The following is an 18,858-nucleotide window of genomic DNA, read 5'->3' as shown; positions in this document are numbered from 1 at the left end:
CACACTTACAAAAATAAAAAGGATTGTAAGGGAATAGTATGAACATCTGTGCATATAAATATATCGTTATATACACAAACGATTTGCAGGAATCATTGAATAGGAAAGGATTTTCAAAGCAGAAACCATCAAGAAAAAGACTGAAATTTTTGTCTATCTGAAAGCATAAAATATCTGTATATCTGAAAAATAACATTAATAAAACTACCAGAAAATCAACTGAGGAAATGATTTGCAATGTATAGGATGAAGTCAAACAGTATCATAACTAAGGACCATATGTAAATTAGAAGGTCAATACCCAAAGTGCAAAGGCGAGTGCAGGTGCAAATGAAGCAACTTACAAATTACAAAACATCAAAAGTCAGAAGACAGCAAAATGTCAAATTCAGCAGCAATATTTAAAAAAAGGCAAAACGATGAGGTGGCATTTTATTATGTGATTTGGGGCAAGCTTTGTAGTTTCTACACTTCTTTGAAATTCAATTTTAATTTTTATCAAAGAAATACACGTGTGTTGCTTTACATGGACATCATTTCCAACGAATAAAATTACAAAGGTAATCACAAAAATCAGCAGACTCTGGTATCTGCTCTCCTCTCTGCTGATTTCCGCCTTCTGTGGGCAGCCCTCTTCAGCTTGTTCATCTAGCAAGTGTGACATGCGGCCCCAGGGCACGGGACGGGTAAAGGCAAAAACAGTGATTGCTTGAGAAGGCTTCAACTGATGTTGTGTCCTGAATGAAACGCCAGATTTCTTTTAAGGCCAGGAGAGGATGAGGGCACTCAGAGAAGACGGTGGGTCTGCAGGGAGTGCATAGGGAAAACTAGAAAACATCATTGTTCGGTAATAAAGATCTGTAAAATGAAAAAGGCAGCTCCAAGACAGAATGCTATGAAGTTGTTAAAAATCGTATTTTAGTAGCATCTGGGTGGCTCAGTGGGTTAAGCCTCTTCCTTCGGCTCAGGTCATGGTCTTGGGGTCCTGGAATCAAGTCCTGCATTGGGCTCTCTGCTCAGTGGGGAGCCTGCTTCTCTCTCTCTCTGTCTACCTCTCTGCCTACTTGTGATCTCTCTCTCTGTCAAATAAATAAATAAAATCTTAAAAAAAAATAAAATAAAAATTGTGTTTTAGGGAAATATATTGAATGAAAACATAGTAAGTGAAAGTTAAGTTTAAAAACGTATAATATGATCTCAAATATGTGAAAAAATATGTATTTATATACATGTAAAAGTATCAACAGTGAGGGGTCCCTGGGTGGCTCAGTCAGTTCATCTCTGCCTTCTGCTCAGGTCAGGGTCCTGGGGTCTTGGGAGCAAGTCCTGCTTTGGGCTCCTCGCTCAGCAGGGAGCCTGCTTCTTCCTCTGCCTGCTGCTCCCCCTGCTTGTGCTCTCTCTCTCTGACAAGTAAATACATAAAATCTTTAAAAAATATATACCAACAGTGAACTATGAATACAGACATGTTTTCTTTTCTTCATGTGTTTCTCTGTGTGTTCCAAATTTGCTCCCGTGAAATGTTCCTATTTGTAAGTTTAAAAATTTTTTGGCAATGGAGGGAAAAACTCAAGAACGTTACTGGGAAAAGAATAAAGATTTACATTGCCCAAATTCATGCTTCATTATCTACTTTTTTTTTTTAAACATTCTTTAATTTGTTCTCTAATTCATCAGTGGGGATAGGGTTTGTCTTTTCTGAACTGGAAATTGTAGTCTTATTTACAGGAAACTGTTTCGGCATGGAGGGTTTTCTTATCCTCAATGTTTCTGTTAGACCAGAGCCATGAACTCCCCTGTGAACCTACTCACAATGACCGCAGAAGTCTGTAGAAGTGACTAATCTTCCCAGCTCTTTAGCTGCCGTTCCCGGTGATTCGTGATGGAATCACCGTGTGATGGAATCTCTTACTGGTCCTGTGCTGAGGTGCTCGGCGGCAGAACATCATGAGCAGGGCTAATCTCCCTTCTCTCCTTCAAAGTCCCTAGCACACCCAGTGGCCACAATGTAATTGGGTTTAAGCTGAGAGAGGCATCACTAACAGAGGCCATTCTCGCTTTACGCAAACCTGCTCAAGCAACAGGTACTAATGATGTTTGCGGCGTGCACCAACAAATCTGGAGATACCTACAGCAAGCTTAAAGCCGAACAAGAAAATTGTTCCAGAAAATAACAGATGCTCTCAAATCAAACATACCTCCCTGAAGGAAAAAGAAAGAACCAAAAGAAAACAACCCCCGGCATATCAGGATGTCCAGCTGGGGAGACATCTGTATTGTAGATCACTCGATTAAAAATTATGTGGGGTTGATTTATATTAGATCCTGATTTGGGGGCCTGGGAATGGTAGATAAAATGAAGTAGGAGTATCAGAAAAATCTGTGGACTTTCTCAAGATCCCTTGTCCTATCTGCTCAGGCATTTTGCAACTGGGAGGCCAAGCAGGGTGTGACAGGGTTTTAGCTCGAGTCAGGCAGAAGTGTGTTTTAAGGTCAGTCCCACCAGTCTGACATGGAGCCAGGAGTTAAACTCATCTGAATACATTTCCTTACCTGTCAAATAGGTATAGAAATGCCTGTCTCTTAGGATTGTTGTGAATACGAAATAAAAGAATGCATAGTGCCTGTGGACATCCTACCAGTGGTGGCATTGAACATCATTGGTAACATTAAGGGACCAGGGTATACCACAGTATACCACAGAGCAGCAAAAGAGACTTTGATAAACAAACAAAAAACCCAAATGATTGCATACTAAGGCATCCAGTTCCTTACTGGAGAAAATAAGAGAACACTTCTGTTTAAGAGTACTCCTGGGGTTAAACCAGCCAATCTTGAGTTCAACTCTTCCACACTCAAAATGTGGCAAAAAGATATCACTATTCCAGAAAAACCTTGGGAGGGGGAGAAGTGTCTAGAAATTTAAAGGTATCCTTGAGAAAAATCAGAATCTCATTTAAAGAGAAAATTTTAAAAATCACCCCAAGGAAATTGATAATTTTCTAGAAAGTTCTTATGGTTAGAGACTGGGTATTGAAGTAAAAAATGTGAAAAATTGCTTTACTGATCCATTATGCTAAAAAAAAAATAGAGAAAAGTCTGCTATGTAGTAGTTACATTTTAATTATGAACCAGTTACTTTTTAAGTAAAATAATCAAAATTCTGTCACATATTGCTTTGGATCAAGAACTAAAATCTATCAAAGCACAGTGAAGAATTTTGGGATCTAGGCTTAAAGTTACATGTTGGATTCCCTACTCAGTATTTCCCCATCGATTGACCTTGAAAAATTTCTTTAACTCCCAAACCTATTTTTCCATCTACAAGATGGTGATTAAAATGCCTTTTTGTTGGGGGCACCTGGGTGGCTCAGTGGGTTAAAGCCTCTGCCTTCAGCTCGGGTCATGATCCCAAGGTCCTGGGATCAAGCCCCACATTGGGCTCTCTGCTCAGTCGGGAGCCTGCTTCCCCCTCTCTCTCTGCCTGCCTCTCTGCCTACTTGTGATCTCTGTCAAATAAATAAATAAAATAAAATAAAAAATGCCTTTTTGTGGTTGTTGTTAGATCACTGAGATGATGTTGAGTCACAAAAGCTGAGATATGCTGACCCTGACTTACAGGAACGTCTTGGGGAGTCAAGTTGAGAGATTTCGTGGAGACTTAGGCGATAGGGGTAGCTTGAGCTACAACCATGCAGCTAAGATGCAGAGGGGAGATTCTCTGAAAACTGACTTACAGCTTCAGACTCGAAGAAACATAATTTTATTTAACAAGAAAAAAGATGGAAGTATAATGTCTGAAGCCATTTTATTCTATAATTTTGATGGTTTCTTAGCTTTATCTTAATGAAATAAACACAGCATGTTAGTCTTCCTGCATAAATGGACGCACAAGTTAATGAAATGACATTTTATGGGCTAAGGGAAGGAAAATTTGAATGTTGTCCATGGAATTAAATTGTCTGCTCTCTTGTCTTCCACAGTAAATGCATTGGCTTTGCCACGTGAGTGGTGATAATGAAGGTACTGTGGGGACCTGAAGGCCGACTCTCGCAGTTGTGTGGCATTCATCTGGACAGAACTCGGTCTTAATGCTGAGACTTCACTGAGGGTCAGTCTTGCAAGGCCAGAGTTTAGAAGGACTGGTTCATATTGTTTATTATTGTGGCTGTGGTGAAAATATTTTATGATAGTAAACACAATTTTTTAAAACCATCCAGTATATTATCAGAGCAGAAACAATATTTTTGTGTCAAGTAAACATTATGACCTAAAACTCCACAATCAAATAAACACTTTGATTGGCTGGACACCTGGGTGGCTCCGTCAGTTAAGCCTCTGCCTTTGGCTAAGGTCATGATCCCAGGGTTCTGGGATCAAGTCCCACATCAGGCTCCCTGCTCAGTGGGGAGTCTGCTTCTCCTTCTGCCCCTCCCCCTGGTTGGGCTCTCTCTCTTAAATAAATAAATAAAATCTTTTTTAAAAAGGGGAAAAAAAAACTTTAATTGGCTTGGGATGCCTGGTTGATGCAGTTGGTTAAGCGTCTGAATCTTGATTTCAGCTCAGATGGTGATTTCAGGATCAAGCCCTGAGTCTGGCTCTGCACTCAGTGAGGAGTCGGCTTCAGGATTCTCTCTCTCCCTCTGTACCTCCCCTCACTTGCTCTCTCTCTCTCTCTCTCTCAAATACGTAATTGAATCTTAAAACAAACAAACAAACAAAAAAAAAAAACCCCAACAACTTTGATTGGCTTGGCTGAACAGCTGACACACAGATTTTTAAAAAAGAGAAAATTTTGTGGAAGTCACAGAGTTGCTGCCTGTGTTCTTCTCTAGGATTTTGATGGTTTCCTATCTCACCTTTAGGTCCTTCATCCATTTGGAACTTATTTTTGTGTAAGGTGTTGAGAAAGTGGCCCAGTTTCATTCTTCTGCATGTGGCTGTCCAGTTTTCCCAACACCATTTGTTGAAGAAACTGCCTTTTTTCCATTGGACATTCTTTCCTGCTTTGTCGGAGATTAGTTGACCAGGTAACTGTGGGTCCATTTCTGGGTTCTCTGTTCTCTTCCATTGATCCATGCGTCTGTTTTTGTGCTGGTGCCATACTGTCTTGATGACGACAGCTTTGCTGCAGCAACTTTTTACCAGACACATCGCCAGAGGCAAGGGAAACCAAAGCAAAAATAAATTGTTGGGACTCCATCAAGGTAAAGAGCTTCTGCACAGTGAAGGAAACAATCAACAAAACTAAAAGGCAGCCTATGGAATGGGAGAAGATATTTGCAAATGATATATCTGATAAAGAGTTAGGGGGAAAAAAAGAGTTAGTATCCAAAATCTATATCAAAATAAAATCCCCCCAAAATAATTCGGTTAAGTCGCACCTGAGTGGCTCAGTGGGTTAAAGCCTCTGCCTTCAGCTCAGGTCATGATATCAGGGTCCTGGGATCGAGCCCTGCATCGGGCTCCATGCTCAGCAGGGAGCCTTCTTCCCCCCCACCCCCCACTCTCTCTGCCTCTCTGCCTACTTGTGATCTGTCAAATAAATAAAATCTAAAAAGAAATAATAATCCAGTTAAGAAATGGGCAGACGACATGGACAACACTTCTCTAAAGACATGCAACTGACTAACAGACACATGAAAAGATGCTCAACATCAATTATCATCAGGGAAGTACAAATGAAAACCGTGATGAGATCCTGCCTCACAGCTGTCAGATGGTTGAAATTGACTACACAAGAAACAGTAAGTGTTGGCGAGGACGCAGAGAAAGGGGAACCCTCTTGCACTGTTGGTGGGAATGCAAACTGGTGCAGCCACAATGAAAAACAGTATGGGGGTTCTCAGAAAGTGGAAAATAGAACTACCCTCTGATCCAGCAATTGCACTACTAGGTATTTACCAAAAAGGGTACAGACATACAAATTCAAAGGGGTACATGAACCCCGATGTTCAGAGTGGCATGATTAACAGTAGCCAAGCTATGGAAAGAGCCCCAGAGTCCATGAATGGATGAGTGGAAAAAGAAGATGTGGTGTGTAGATATAATGGAATATTACCCAGCCGTCAAAAAGAACGTGGGTGGAACTAGAGTATTATCCTACGTGAAACAAGTCAAGTCAGAGAAAGACGAATACCATATGACTTCACTCATATGTAGAAGTTAAGAAACAAAACAGAGGAATATACAGGAAGGGGTAAAAAAAGAGATAGAGAGATAAAAAAAAAAAAAAAAACAAACCGTAAGAGACTCTTAACAACAGAGAACAAACTGAGGGGTGATGGAGAGACATGGGTGTGGAAAGAGCCAGACGGATGGTGGGTAGCAAGGAGAGCACTTGTTATGATGGGCACCGGGTGTTACATGTAAGTGATGAACCACTGAACTATAGTGAAAACAATATATTGTACTGTATTTGAATAAGAATTTAAATAAAATTTTTACAAAAAAAGAAAATTTCTCGGGGTGGAGAGCCAGCAGGCTTAAAGTGAGCCGTGTTTAAAAAATCAGTTAAAAAGGGGAGGGCACCTGGGTGGCTCAGTGGGTTAAAGCCTCTGCCTTTAGCTCAGGTCATGATCTCAGGGTCCTGGGATCGAGCCCCACATCAGGCTCTCTGCTCAGCAGGGAGCCTGCTTCCTCCTCCCTCTCTGCCTGCCTCTCTCCCTACTTGTGATCTCTCTCTGGCAAATAAAGTCTTTAAAAAAATCAGCTTAAAGTGAGCTGTGTTATCTGTCTGCAGCATACGCTGAGCTGTATGTATATTTTAAGAAACTTACAGTGATAGAGGAGAAAGGAAGGGGGTCTTTCTTGATTTGCAAATGGCCTCATGCTGCCCTTGTTACGCCTCTGCCACAATTTATAGGCTCCTGGACCTTTTGATATTCCTCATAGAAACTTACTTTCTCAGGGTCTGTTTCATTTTAAAGGGACCAGCTAATCCATGCCACTGAGTTACCCCCAATTCACAGACACGTTAACTGCAGCTGGGCCTTAATTCAAAGGAATGAGTCTAACGCTGGGATTTCGAGCCAGAATTGCCCCTGGGCTCCCAAGTGTCGGGCATTTAGTCTTCAGAGAAAGACACTGTGTTTCATTCTTCTTTGCATTTCCAGCACCCAGAACAATTCTCGTCCTCTAGCAAGCACTCCCTGAATGCTGGTTGAGCGAAAGGAGGAAAGAATGGATAAAACCAGTGAAGATCTCTTACGGCAGGTCCCAACTATTATTATGTGATATATTATAATACAAGTCAACTGAACGGGTTTAGTGTTAACCAGGGTCTAAACGCTGGCTGCATGTGAAGTCCTCCTTCCTCCTGACCCCACTGTAATCAAGCAGGGGCCGTTTTCCTTCAGTTGGAGGGACTGTGGGAATGAGCGATTTGCTCTGTCTCTGCCTCTGTCTCACACACACGCGCTCGCACACACACAGAGGCACACGTGCACGCAGGCCCTCCAGCTCTCTGCCATCTCCCCAGCAGCCTTTGTGATAAATCGAGAGCTACGTAACTAATTACCTGTGCTGTGCAGCTTTCAAAAGAGAAGAGCTGTCTGAAATACGCACAAATATTGTGACTCCCTTCAGTGACAGCTTCTCTCCCAGGAGTCGGAAGGAGAGCGCACACTGAAAACTGAACCTCTTTGAACACCCCATCCTTTAGGTAAGGCTCCGTTTAAGAGCAGTCCCCCGGGGCTCCGTCCTTGTCATCCCCTCACACCTCTTTGCACTGGGCTGTCTATTAGCAAGGGGGCTAACACCGAGAATGGAGGGAGGCCGGCTGCAGCGCCGGCTTTGTTCGCAGACTGCTTCTTCTGGATGGTGGCAGCCCTCCAGTCAGATTTCAGATTTCTCTGCGACTTGGGTTTTAATCCCTCCCTGGGCACAGATCCCTCTTAAAGGCAAAATGTTATGGGAGAAAGAGTGGCTTTCAAATCAGACAGACTTATAGGTCCAATTTTTGTTCCCCTACTTCCATTGTGATTTGGGGCACATCACCCCGTTACGTCTGACTTTTCACATCTGTGAAAGGGGGATATTCACAGTGATTTTGGCTAAACAGGGCCTGGCAGAGAGGTGGTCAGCTGCCTGCCTAAATGCAATTCCAAAAGAAGGCCGGGGGTGGGGCTCTGTCTTTGGGGCCACCAGGGCCAGGAACAGGAACTGTCTTCCTGTCTGAGGGCTTCTTTGTACTGTTGTCGTGTTCCAGGAACTTGAACAAGGCAAAGATCCACTTAAGCCACATCTTCTCAAAGTCCTGCAAAGGGCTGTGAGTCATGCCTGCCATCTGCCCTTTTGCCCGCTGCAGGGAACCTTTGTGGCTCTGTGTTCCTCTGAGGAATGCCTGCTTCTCCAAAAACAGCTCTTAGCAGCCTCCTGTGAGTGAGGTCAGAGCCGGCTGGCTGTGGATGGCCCACAGCGGGGCCCGGACCAGTCACAACTGTGATGTTTTTGGATTGGCTTTCCTTCCCCCTCCCGGCTCTCCGTACCAACCTCTGTTCCACCTTTGAGAACGTGGGCATTGGTCAAAACTGGCCTCTCTTGAAGCAACTTCTGTGTCCCTGTGATTCGGAGCAAAGTGCTTTCAGCAACTCTGGCCCAGTAGTATCAGTAAAATGGGGGCTGCTCTCCCAAGTTGGGGGCTGATCTGCTGTGCCTCCCATAGATTTCTGGGAGTCTCTCCAACCTCGAGTACCTGGGACATTCTCTCTCCTATCGCCCCCTAGCCCTCTTGCTCACTCATCGCTGGTGGCGGGGTGGGGGTGGGGGGGCGGTCACTCTGAAACTAACCAGAAACACCCTGACCTCTTTGGGTCCTAAAAAGATCCATGCTGAATCATTAATTATGTAGCTGATCAATAATTTTATGCTTTTAAAACAAGATTGATTTAAAAACTTACCATCTAGTCGTGGGTGTATAAAATGCTTACTGAGCATTTATTATGGACCAGACATTGTCCTAAGCAGTTTACAGACGTCACGTACTCTGTGCTGTGTGTAGTCTCTGAAGTCAGATGGTCTCAATTTGCATTTTGGCTTCAACCTGGAGTTGCCATATGGCCTCGGGTCCTTCATGGTTTCACCCCTCTAAGCCCAGTGTCTCCATCAGTTTCTTTGCAGGGGATTCCTCCAGCAGGTCCTAACCAGGCTGGCTCCATCTCATCGTTTCGGTTTCCGCTCCTCAGAGAGAGGGTGTCCTGATCGCCGTGTGGCGGCAGCACTCCCCACACACCGTTGTTTCGCTGTTACCTGGCTGGTCTCTCTTCAGCCACAACACAAGGGTGTGAAGAGCACCTTTTGTCCTCGATTTGACTTCTGCGTGTGGGGCTACATCCGTGAACTGCAGGCGTGCATTTTGTCATTTTATTTTATTTCTTAGTGAGCTCTATGCCCTATTGGGGCTCAAACCCACAACCCCACCATCAAGAGCCACGTGCTCCACGGACTGAGCCCGCCAGGCGTCCCAGGGCTTGCATTTTAGTAGGCAGAGAGACAGACAGGTAGGCAAGTGGGTAATAAATAATTTTCTAAATATTCAAAATTCCTCTTTACTGCCTATCTCCCTTCGTAAAATTATTAGCTCCTTGGGGACACGTTCTCATCTCTCTTGATTTCTCCTGATTCTCCAGTGCCTCTCGCTGTGTTTAGGACACTATAGGCTTAAAAAAAAAAAGAAGAAGTAAAAAAGTGAAGGCTAAGATTTTTGAAGAGAAGACGTAGGTAATCCATGCTAAAGCTCTGAGCATCGTGCCTGGAGCACGGTAAACACTTGGTACAGCGTTGGCTGTTTTTCCATTGGATTCCAAAGCTGTGTTCTTAACCACTTTACTGCACGTGTCTATAATAATTATAATGGAGATCACATTGTCATTATAGAATCACACCTAACGATGTACAACTTACTAAATCCTATGGTATGCCATCACTTGTCTCGGTACGTTAAAATTATATCTTATCTAATTATAAGTCCATAATAATCCTAAAAGACATTCTTATCCTTATGTACCAAATTCCTACGATGAAGACCAGGCTGGGGTAAGCATCAAAGACAAGTGCAAGCAAAACTCTGCACGGTTTCAGAGGAGGAAGAGACTCGCGTGACCAGGGGGGCCGGCGGAGGATGAGTAGCAGAGGGGAAGCTTGGAGGGTAGTGGGACCACCGCAGTGGGGTGGCAGGGCACAGCGGGGTGCCAGAGGCAGAGGGGACAGCCTAGGGAGGAGCACAATAGAGGGTGTGGAAAGGTGGGCTGCTCACACGGGGTGGGAGGTATGGCCCACGAGGGGAGCAACGCAGGGCTGGAAATGCAGGACAAGGGCACCTGGATGGCCGTGTGAAGGGATTGAAGCATCACTGCCGGGGCGGTGGGGAGCCCTGCAGTTCTGAAGCAAGGGAATACGAAGAACCAGAATTGTGAACCTTGGGAAGATTAGTTTGGTTCTAGACTAGATAGAAAAGAGGTGAGGCCAAAACTGGTTAGAAAGGCAGCTGCAATAGCCAGGCGGTGAGCGGAGGGGGGCCTGGTTTGGGGAGCCATGAGGGGACTAGGACGAAGGGGGCAAATGTAATGGGTGGTGGTTACCTGGCCCAGCTACAGGCAAGAGGGACAGGGAGGGGACAAACGTAACTTCCATGAACGACGCTCTTCCAAAGGATCTGGAAGCATCTGTCACCGCTGGCTAATGCTCCCTAGCCACACCAGGAGCAAACGCTGCAGAGAGGCCGGAGAACTCCATAGCCCTTTCCCGGTAACATTCCTGACGCCAAAGGCAGAGTCTTCATAACCAGCCTCACAATAACAGGTCACCGGATCACTGGTGTGCTGGCCCCAAATTCTGCCTTTGCTGTGGCTATCTTCTCTTGGCCTCCAGCTCCACGCCCGGCCCTGCCCCCTCCTCTGTGTCCGTGAGGCTGACCAGGCGCACGCCAGGCCAACTCTCTTGCCTCTGGGGTTTGGTTTGTGGGGAGCGAGGCAGGACACCGGAGGCTGAAGTCCTCTGGCTCCTTCCCCATGGGGTCCTGTCAGCCTGGCTCCCTGGACCAAAGATGCCAGCTCTTGGGAGACACCCTCCGCACACACCCAGCCCTCTCTGTCTCTAGGTCTCCTGGAACAGCTCCGTGCGCTAGCCTCTTCGGCCCGGGGAAGTGACCCCGGGCCCTAGGGTGCACACCGTCTGTCTACGCTCGCCCACACCTTTGTAAATAACCCCTTTATGGACCTCCCTTTCAAATTACCCTAATCTGGGTGTGCCCTCTGTTTGCTCCTGGCACGCTTCCCATATTCCTTGTTTCTTCACAGTCTCCAGGTTTTCATTTACCCTCCAACGTCTCACCTTTGAGGCCAACTCTTCTCCTCTTTCTCACTCCCCACCTCAGAATTCTGTGCAGGATTCCCACTCTCGTGGGGTCCCTTCTGCACACTAATCTCCCCTTATTGTGGGGCTTTTCTCCTCGGGAACTCTACACAACTCAGGACTGATGAAGGGCGCAGAGTAGGTCTTTTCTTTTTCTTTCCTGTATAACAAAATTACTGACTCTGTGAGTTGGCTCTGTGCAGCTCAAACCCTGTTCAATCATTCATTCATTCTTAAGAGCGGATCGACCTTGCGGTCAGTGCATCGTGTTCTCAGTCATCTCGAGCATCGCTGCGGAGGTGACAGACACGGCCTTTCCACTTCAACGTATCTATCTCTGCGGCTATTCTCTGCCCCTTCTGACCTGCTTTCTGCTCCTCTCCAGCACTGGGCTCCCCTTCTCGCTGGCTTCCAGTTAGGTTTGGCATGAAAGTTACTAGCATGAGCTCACACTCTAGAAGGAGACAGAGGGCAGGGGAGTCAGCCCCTACTCCTCTGCCAGGTTGTCGGTGGCCCTCGGCCCACGGCTGTGGCTCTTGCCAGGCTCTACAAACAGCTCCCTCACGCTGCCCCTTCAGCCCTCGGGCGGTATCAGTTTCTCACATTGCTAGTGGCTGGGTGCTTTACTCTCCCTTCTCGTCCCCTTAACCCTGCCCATGCCACTGTGCACAGCTCCTGCAATAAACGCTCATCAGTTTCCAACTGGGGCACGACATCTACTGGGATCTTTACAGATACAACGCATCCCTATGAATCTCTGAGTTTGGAAGGCTGGAGTGCAACCCATCATCCCGGATTTGTCCTAATTCAGAAGTCACAGTTGTGACCCTAAACACTCTAAAATCCCTTCAAGCTCATCAAAAATCACATAAAATTTCTACTGATGTGGTTTCCCAAAATAAAATCTAAACTCCAGGAGTAAGTTGAATTCAGAATCCCAAATTCCCAGACAAACACCCGCCTGAATGCAGGATCCTGAAGGCGCTCTCCTTGGAGACAGAGCAAGCAAAGGCCTTTCTCCAGGGCTTGACCCTGCCCCTTCTCTGGTTTCTTCCTCTAGTGAGCCGAGCTCCTCCACGAGGAGCTATTGCTGTCCTCCAGCCTACAAGTGCAGCCAAAAGCAGGCCAGGTGGTCCCCTTGGTCTGTGTCCCCCCAGGCTCGCATTCACTGCTGGGGAAAGACTAGGTGACTTGAAAAATTAAGATGCTTTGCATTTTGTTCAACATCCATTCAGTGGGATACAAGTTGGGAGTGACTAAGTTTGTTTTTAAAACATTTCTTTTCTACCTCGATGTGACTGAGATCAACTTACTTATTTTTCACTCGTGTTAAAAAAGAGCAAGACACGTGGAGGCCTGAGTTAAGCGGCTCCTGCGGATGGCTAGGGCTCAGCTCGCCTGTCAGCTCACTTGGTCTATTCATCCCTGACTTTGGCTCTCTAAGTATTTACCTTAAATTATAAGACAACTTAAGGAGATCAGAAAAGAAAAAGAGAGCTGTTGTACCTGGGACATTCTCATTCCTCCATACAGAAGATTAACCCCCTGGTTGACTGTGCCTCTACCAGAAATTTCCCCATGGGAGCGAAAAAGGAGAGGAAGGCTTGAGCTCACCCAGAAACGGGCAGCGACTGGCCTTCTTCCTGGTGGTATATGAAGACCATGTCAGGTCACATGAAGAGAATGTTCTATCAAGCACTGGAAATCAGAGACTAAGGCTCACTGACATCTAGACCACTTGGAGCCCTTCAAGGCATAATAAGCCTATTTTCAAATCGTGCCAGGTGCTGCGTGTTGAAAGGAACTGTAGAAACCAGTCCACCAAAGCTTGTCATAAGATGCTCAACACATGTCTGCTGGCTTCGGCAACCCAAACTGTGTTCTGTAAGGCAGACATACCTTGGGAATAAAGGGTAAAGCATTCTCACCAACTTAGCCCATCCAGAGTGCAGGAAGGATCCAGGGGGCTGCCCACTGCATGGTCCAACCATCCTCCAAGGAATGAAAAGCAAGGGTGACCTCAAGATTTCATGGAACCACATTGCCATCTCCTCATGTTGGGCTTCATTTCTTCTCCCCCGCCCCCCGCCCCCACAGTTTGCTTTTCTCTGCTATTCCAGAGGGACCCCGTCTCTGCCTATGTCTCACCACTCTTACCACAATACAACTTGATCTCCCTCTAATTCCCTGTTACTCTCTCGGGTCTTCCTCGTGTCTTCCCACTACACTGGGTCGTAGACGAAATACTTGATCACTGTTTTAATGTGATGATAGTAGTTTTGTCTGGAAGCACAGCATTTATGGAATGAGCTGAGGCTCGCTCATGATCACCCATCTGTGTCTTTTAAGCTGGATTCAAAGAATCCAGAATGAAGGAGAAATGTCAGACAACATACCATTTTAATGGAGATCCCCAACATTTATTTTTTTTTTTTTTTGATTCCCAACATTTAAAAGAAACAACCAGAACTCAGCTTTGTCAGGAGAGGTGAGACTTGCCACAGGGTAAATTTCCTGGGTCTCACAAAACCTCCACCAACAGAACCGTGGCCTGCATTCAGTCTTCCTGGATGTAAGCCGGAATCTCTGACGAGCTATGGTGTCATGGCGAGCTCACCTCTCCAGTCAGCGCTGAACAGTATGGGACACACAAGCCAAGGGTCAAACCTTAAGAGGACGTCGGGCAACAGAATGTGGCGTCAGTTGGCTCATCATTCAGACCTCACGTGGTGGCTCTCCTCCTCCTCTCCACCTCCGGAGCTGCCTTGTTCCTTGTTAGGCTTTGCCCCTCTGTATGATCCTCTCCACATCCCTGTCCCTTGATGGGCGGAGGCCAGGTGTGCCCCGAGCCCTGTGCTAAGCTGTGCGGCTTCTTCCCACGTTCTCAGTCTCTCCCAGGCCCGCCTTGCCCGGGTTACTCCTCCCTCCTTCTCTGTAGCTTCGTCCTGGTCTCTTCCTGCCGGCGTCTCCAGGCAGCAATGATGGCTTCGTCGTCCATTTCTTCCTCCTCCTCCCTGTCAGTGCTTCTCCGATACTGGGACCGCCGCCCTGAAGCAAACCTCCCTTCTTCTCTGTTTTCCATCCTCTCTCTTTCTCCCTCCTCCTCGGACTTCATGAAGCTCTGGGTGAATTTCCTCTTGGCTCCGAATTCTGAAAAGTCTGAGTTGGACGACTCTTCCACATCTTCCCAGTCCCTGGGCCTGGCCCAGTTTGGACGCCGCGCTTCCGGGGACTCTTCCCCTTCGGAGGGCTCGGGGGTCCGGCGGAAGAAGTAGGGCTCTGGGCTCTCCTCTCGGGAGCTTGAGGTCTCACTGAACGTGGACCTGGAGAACTTGTGCATCTCTCTGCCCTCCCTGGTAGAGGAGGAAGACATCCGCGAAGTGCTCCTTACGGAGTTGCCGTTGGCCTCACGGAAGGAGGACATGTCCTGTTCCTCCGACTGCGATTGGGAGAACTTGTAGCTAGAGGACTTGGACGCCGTCTCCCGGAGCAGCGAAGACCTGGTGTACCTCCCCCTGGAGCTTCCGGACCAGTCACTCCGGGGAGGAGATCTGTCCTCTGTCCTGAGGCCGCTGAGCCACGTAGCGATGCTGCCTTCCGTCTCTCTGCCGGCCCGGCTTGCACTTGCACAGCGATCCCACACAGCCAGGGACGAAGAGGTGTCTGTTTCAGGTTTCTGCGAATTACTGCGGGAGGAGTACCGAAAGCTCCCTATGGCACTGTCCGTGTCCTCCTCCCTGTCACCCACGCCGTCATCCTCATCGTCCCTGACCTTCTTCTTCTTGAAAAGGGAGCTCCGCTTGTTGTCGGAGGCCAGCTTCTCCATCTTGTACTCGGACATCTTCTCCCTCAGTTCCATCTGCATCTCCCTCTCCTTCCGGCCAAGCTCCTTTAGGTCAATGTTGTCAGCAAAGAGGCTATAGACAGGCTTGCTGGTCCCCCTGACTCGGCTCCCGAGACCTTCGGCCCTTGGGCCCAGCGCCGTGTGGGAGGACAGCAGGGCCGGCGTGTCGGAGCTGGGTCCCGGCTGGCTCTGAGGCAGCAGGCCGCTGCCCAGGGAGGAGCCACTGTGGCCACTGATCAGGGAGACCTGGTCATCCCCCGGGCCACCGGCTGCTGGCGCCACCCCGATGCTGGCCACCGATGGTGAGCGGGACAACAGCAGCATCTCGTTCTGCTTCTGGGCCAGAGTCTCGGTGACCACATTGGCAATCCAGTTCTGAATGCTGGCGATGGAGATGGTGTCTCCAGGCCCCACAGGCAGGTTAGGCAGCGCTGCGGCAGGGAGAGAGGCCAAGCAGCTCCCTGCATGGCTTCCAGCCTGAGAGGGGCGGGAGCTGTGGCTCTGGGTGCTGAGAACGGAGGCTGTGTCATCAGCTCCGACGGACGGAGCTGCCGACCAGAAGGCAGACAGGGGGATGCTCCTGCTGGCGGCCGACGAGTCCGCCTCCCAGCTTCCCATGGACTGGCTCTCCTCCAACGTCCGCCTGCTCCTCTCCAGCAGCTCTAGCCGCCGCTGCCTCTTCTTGGCCGAGGCAGAGTCCTCGCCCTTGCTGAGCTCCACGACCTCCTCCTTGTTCTCACTGCCTACCTTCTTCTGGTGCCTCAGTTTCCAGGCCTGGTAGGCCGTCAGGTTGACATCCGAGCTCCTCCCCTCCCTCTCTGCCTCCTCGGCACCTTGCTCACTGCTGCTGTCTTCTGCCCCCAGTTCTTTCTTGTGAAATCCGAACTGGATTCTCTTGATCTTCCACCTTTCCAGGGCCGTGAGCTTGTCCTTGTTCCGGCTACAGAAGTTATAGAAGGAGCTGGCCTCCGAAGACACGCTCTCCTCGTCATCCTCCCGCGCCCTGCTCCCCACCTCCGAGCTGGCGTCCACCTCCTCCCTCTTGCTCCTGGAGTGATAGCGACGGGACGCTTCCTTCTCAATCTCCAGCAGCCTCTGGTTCCACACGTCCCAGGTGCTCTCAGTGGACACAGAGTCAGAGCGGCCTCTCCCACCTGGGCTCTGGCGGCTGGTCTCCAGCTGCTGCTTCAGGACCCGGATGTCGTGGCTGCTGACACTCTCTGAAGTGCTGCTCTCACTCAGGGTGTGCCTCCGTCTTCTCCTCACGAACGAGCCTCCATCGCCTGCCTCCTCCTCCTCCTCCTCCTCCCTCCCCCACCTCTGATGCCCTTCTGCCTGGTACCTCTCATTCCGGGTCTGCCACTCCTGGATCATCCGGTCCACATCCTCGTCTTCGGGCTCCTCCCTACCCTGGCCGGAGGCCGACCGCCTCTCATCTCCCCCCGGGGGGACCCTGCCTGTGGGGAGGCCCTGCCCCTTCTTCCACTCCTCGTACAGCTTCTCCTCCTCATCTTCGTCAATGAGGGTGAGGGGCTTGGACGCCTGGCTGGCCTTCCCCCAGGAGGAGCCGCTCAGTTGGCTGGTGGTGTCGTCCTCCTCCTGCACGCGGAGGGCATGCACTCTGGTCCCGCCAATGCTCTCCGCGTCCTCGCCCTCCTCGGCCTCCTCTGTGCCCCCTCCCTGGCTGTAGTCTTCCTCCCTCTCCTCCATCAGCTTCTCGTTGAGCTCCCGGAGCTGCTTTAGGAAGCCGTCGTTGGGGTAGATGGCGCGTTTCCGGCGCACAGTCAGGAGGGCCTCCAGGACGGCCATGTTGTGGAAGATCATCAGGTAAGCCACCACCAGCACGGCGGAGCGGCTGATGCCCATCTCGCTGCTGACCAGGACCTTCCCTGAAAGAAGGCACAAGGGACAAGGTAAGTACCGTAGCTTCCTTAGCGGTTGTAAAATACTGTTACAAAGTACGGTTCAGCTGTGCTGGGCGCAGTACGGCTCCTTGCCTCTGGCGTTCATCTGAGCTCCAGCGCCCTGAGGGACAAGCGTCACTGGCCCCCATCACAGGTGTCAGCGAGGACGGGCAGGCGCCCTGCCCTTGTGCAAGCATCCCCCCCGCATTGCCTGAACGTAAGCAGGGAGGAGGGGCAGGGAAAGGGAACCAAAAAGTGTCCCCACTTTTGAAACAGTGGAGTGCATTTCTACTTTCTTCTTGCCAACCTGAGCACCAGTGGGAGGACAAATGAAAGAATGAGGAGAGGGGGAGAGAGAGAGGAAAAGAAAGGAGGCTAAGGTCCTATGAATGAGTCACAGGACTGTCTGTCGGGGGAAGCACACAGACATAGTGGAAACTTGAGAATCCCCTTTACAACATCCTAAATGTAGACCATCCACCAACCAGCGGAGACTGGATGCTTCCTGAGACGGGGAGCTCAGTATCACACACACGCACGCACGCACATACCTTTCACTCCCTATTTAGGTCAATCTACTCTTTTGAAACTTATTTTACATGTTAGGGTGAAGTATAACTTTCTGTAATGAGCAACCCAAATCTTCCATGGCTCTCAGTTTCCCCATTAGTTATATTTAAGTAACCTTCTGACATTCGGACATTCTGGGGTCAATAACGAACATCTGTGTGAACCTTTTATACATAAATATGTAAGAAGATCACTAGCATATTCTTCATTAATTTTTTTCCCTTTTCTTGGCTACTCCGGGTCTTTCGATGATCATTTGGACATCTTTTCATGTCCCATTACTATACTGGCCAAACTTGCAAGTCAAACTTACATTAGTTTTTTTTCCACCCCTTTAGGAGTCTGTATCAGGACAGAACAAACATATTTCAGGTTTGGACTGACCCACACAGGGCCGGGGAGGCCTCTCACCACTCTCACTCTACGCATGGAGGCTTCACTGATGCCATTTAAGCTTGCACTGTGCATGGGTGTACCCGAAAATGGACTCAGATTGTCTTTTCCATCAACGGAAGCCTGTGAAGGTTTTCAAAACAATGCTCTTTGGTCATGTGTCACTTTTTTTTTTTTTTTTTTTGGTAGCATTTTTAAAACGTAAGGATAACTTTACAAATTCCTATTAATGTTTTTGGTAAATATAACTGTTGTTAGAGCCTAGTAGAAACTTTACCAAGTCTTGACTCTAGCGTTCCATCAATCAGTTATCCCCTAGCCTCATCTTCTGCTTTTCGAATCCTTCATAAACTTGACAAATATGCTTTCTCTACCTTCATTCTAATGGCTGTTTACAGTGCAGCTTGGAACCACAGAGACCTCCTTCCAGGCTGCCATCAATCTCTTTGCCCCAAACATCTTTGGGGATGTTTGTTAAATCTTGGGAGGGTCCCAGCTAACAATACAGGATGGGAAGAGGGTGTCTTTTACTAGTATCTCTCGCATCAGTGAAGACCTTGTCTGTCGCCCAGAAGGTCGGAGACCAAGGCAAGACTGGGAGGGACCTGAGGGCCAAGGATGCGGAAAGGCACTGCTGCCAAAGGCCAGCAGTCCGTAGAGGGAGGTGAGTGGGCAGATCCACTCTCTCTCCTGCCACCTCCAGCCCCGGGCTCAGCTGTCCCTCACCAAGGATCCCCCTTTAACTGGCTGACCAGGCCACCAATTAGTATTGTCAGTGCCAAAGTCTGCCTTCCT

General features: G+C 48.5%; 1 protein-coding gene and 1 long non-coding RNA gene across 4 annotated transcripts in view; both read right to left on the bottom strand.

The window, feature by feature from the left end:
- Positions 1 to 6,676: 6,676 nt before the first annotated feature.
- LOC123928142 lies at positions 6,677 to 11,109 on the bottom strand. The gene is made up of 3 exons (XR_006815623.1): positions 10,581 to 11,109; positions 8,901 to 9,659; positions 6,677 to 7,158 (listed from the first exon to the last, which is right to left on the bottom strand). It is a non-coding gene; the product is annotated as an uncharacterized LOC123928142 (long non-coding RNA).
- A 2,683-nt stretch (positions 11,110 to 13,792) lies between these two features.
- Positions 13,793 to 18,858, bottom strand: part of STYXL2 (serine/threonine/tyrosine interacting like 2) — a 39,445-nt gene continuing 34,379 nt past the window's right edge. For all 3 annotated transcript variants that reach the window (XM_045982394.1, XM_045982396.1, XM_045982395.1), the window contains exon 6: positions 13,793 to 17,085. In XM_045982394.1, the coding sequence (XP_045838350.1) occupies positions 14,267 to 17,085 (2,819 nt within the window). In that variant the 3' untranslated portion in view covers positions 13,793 to 14,266. The remainder of the gene's footprint in view (positions 17,086 to 18,858) is intronic.

Source organism: Meles meles, chromosome 17, assembly GCF_922984935.1.
Source record: "Meles meles chromosome 17, mMelMel3.1 paternal haplotype, whole genome shotgun sequence".
Classification (NCBI taxonomy): Eukaryota; Metazoa; Chordata; class Mammalia; order Carnivora; family Mustelidae; genus Meles; species Meles meles.
Note: the sequence above shows the minus strand (reverse complement) of the source record. Positions and strands in the feature narration are given on the sequence as shown.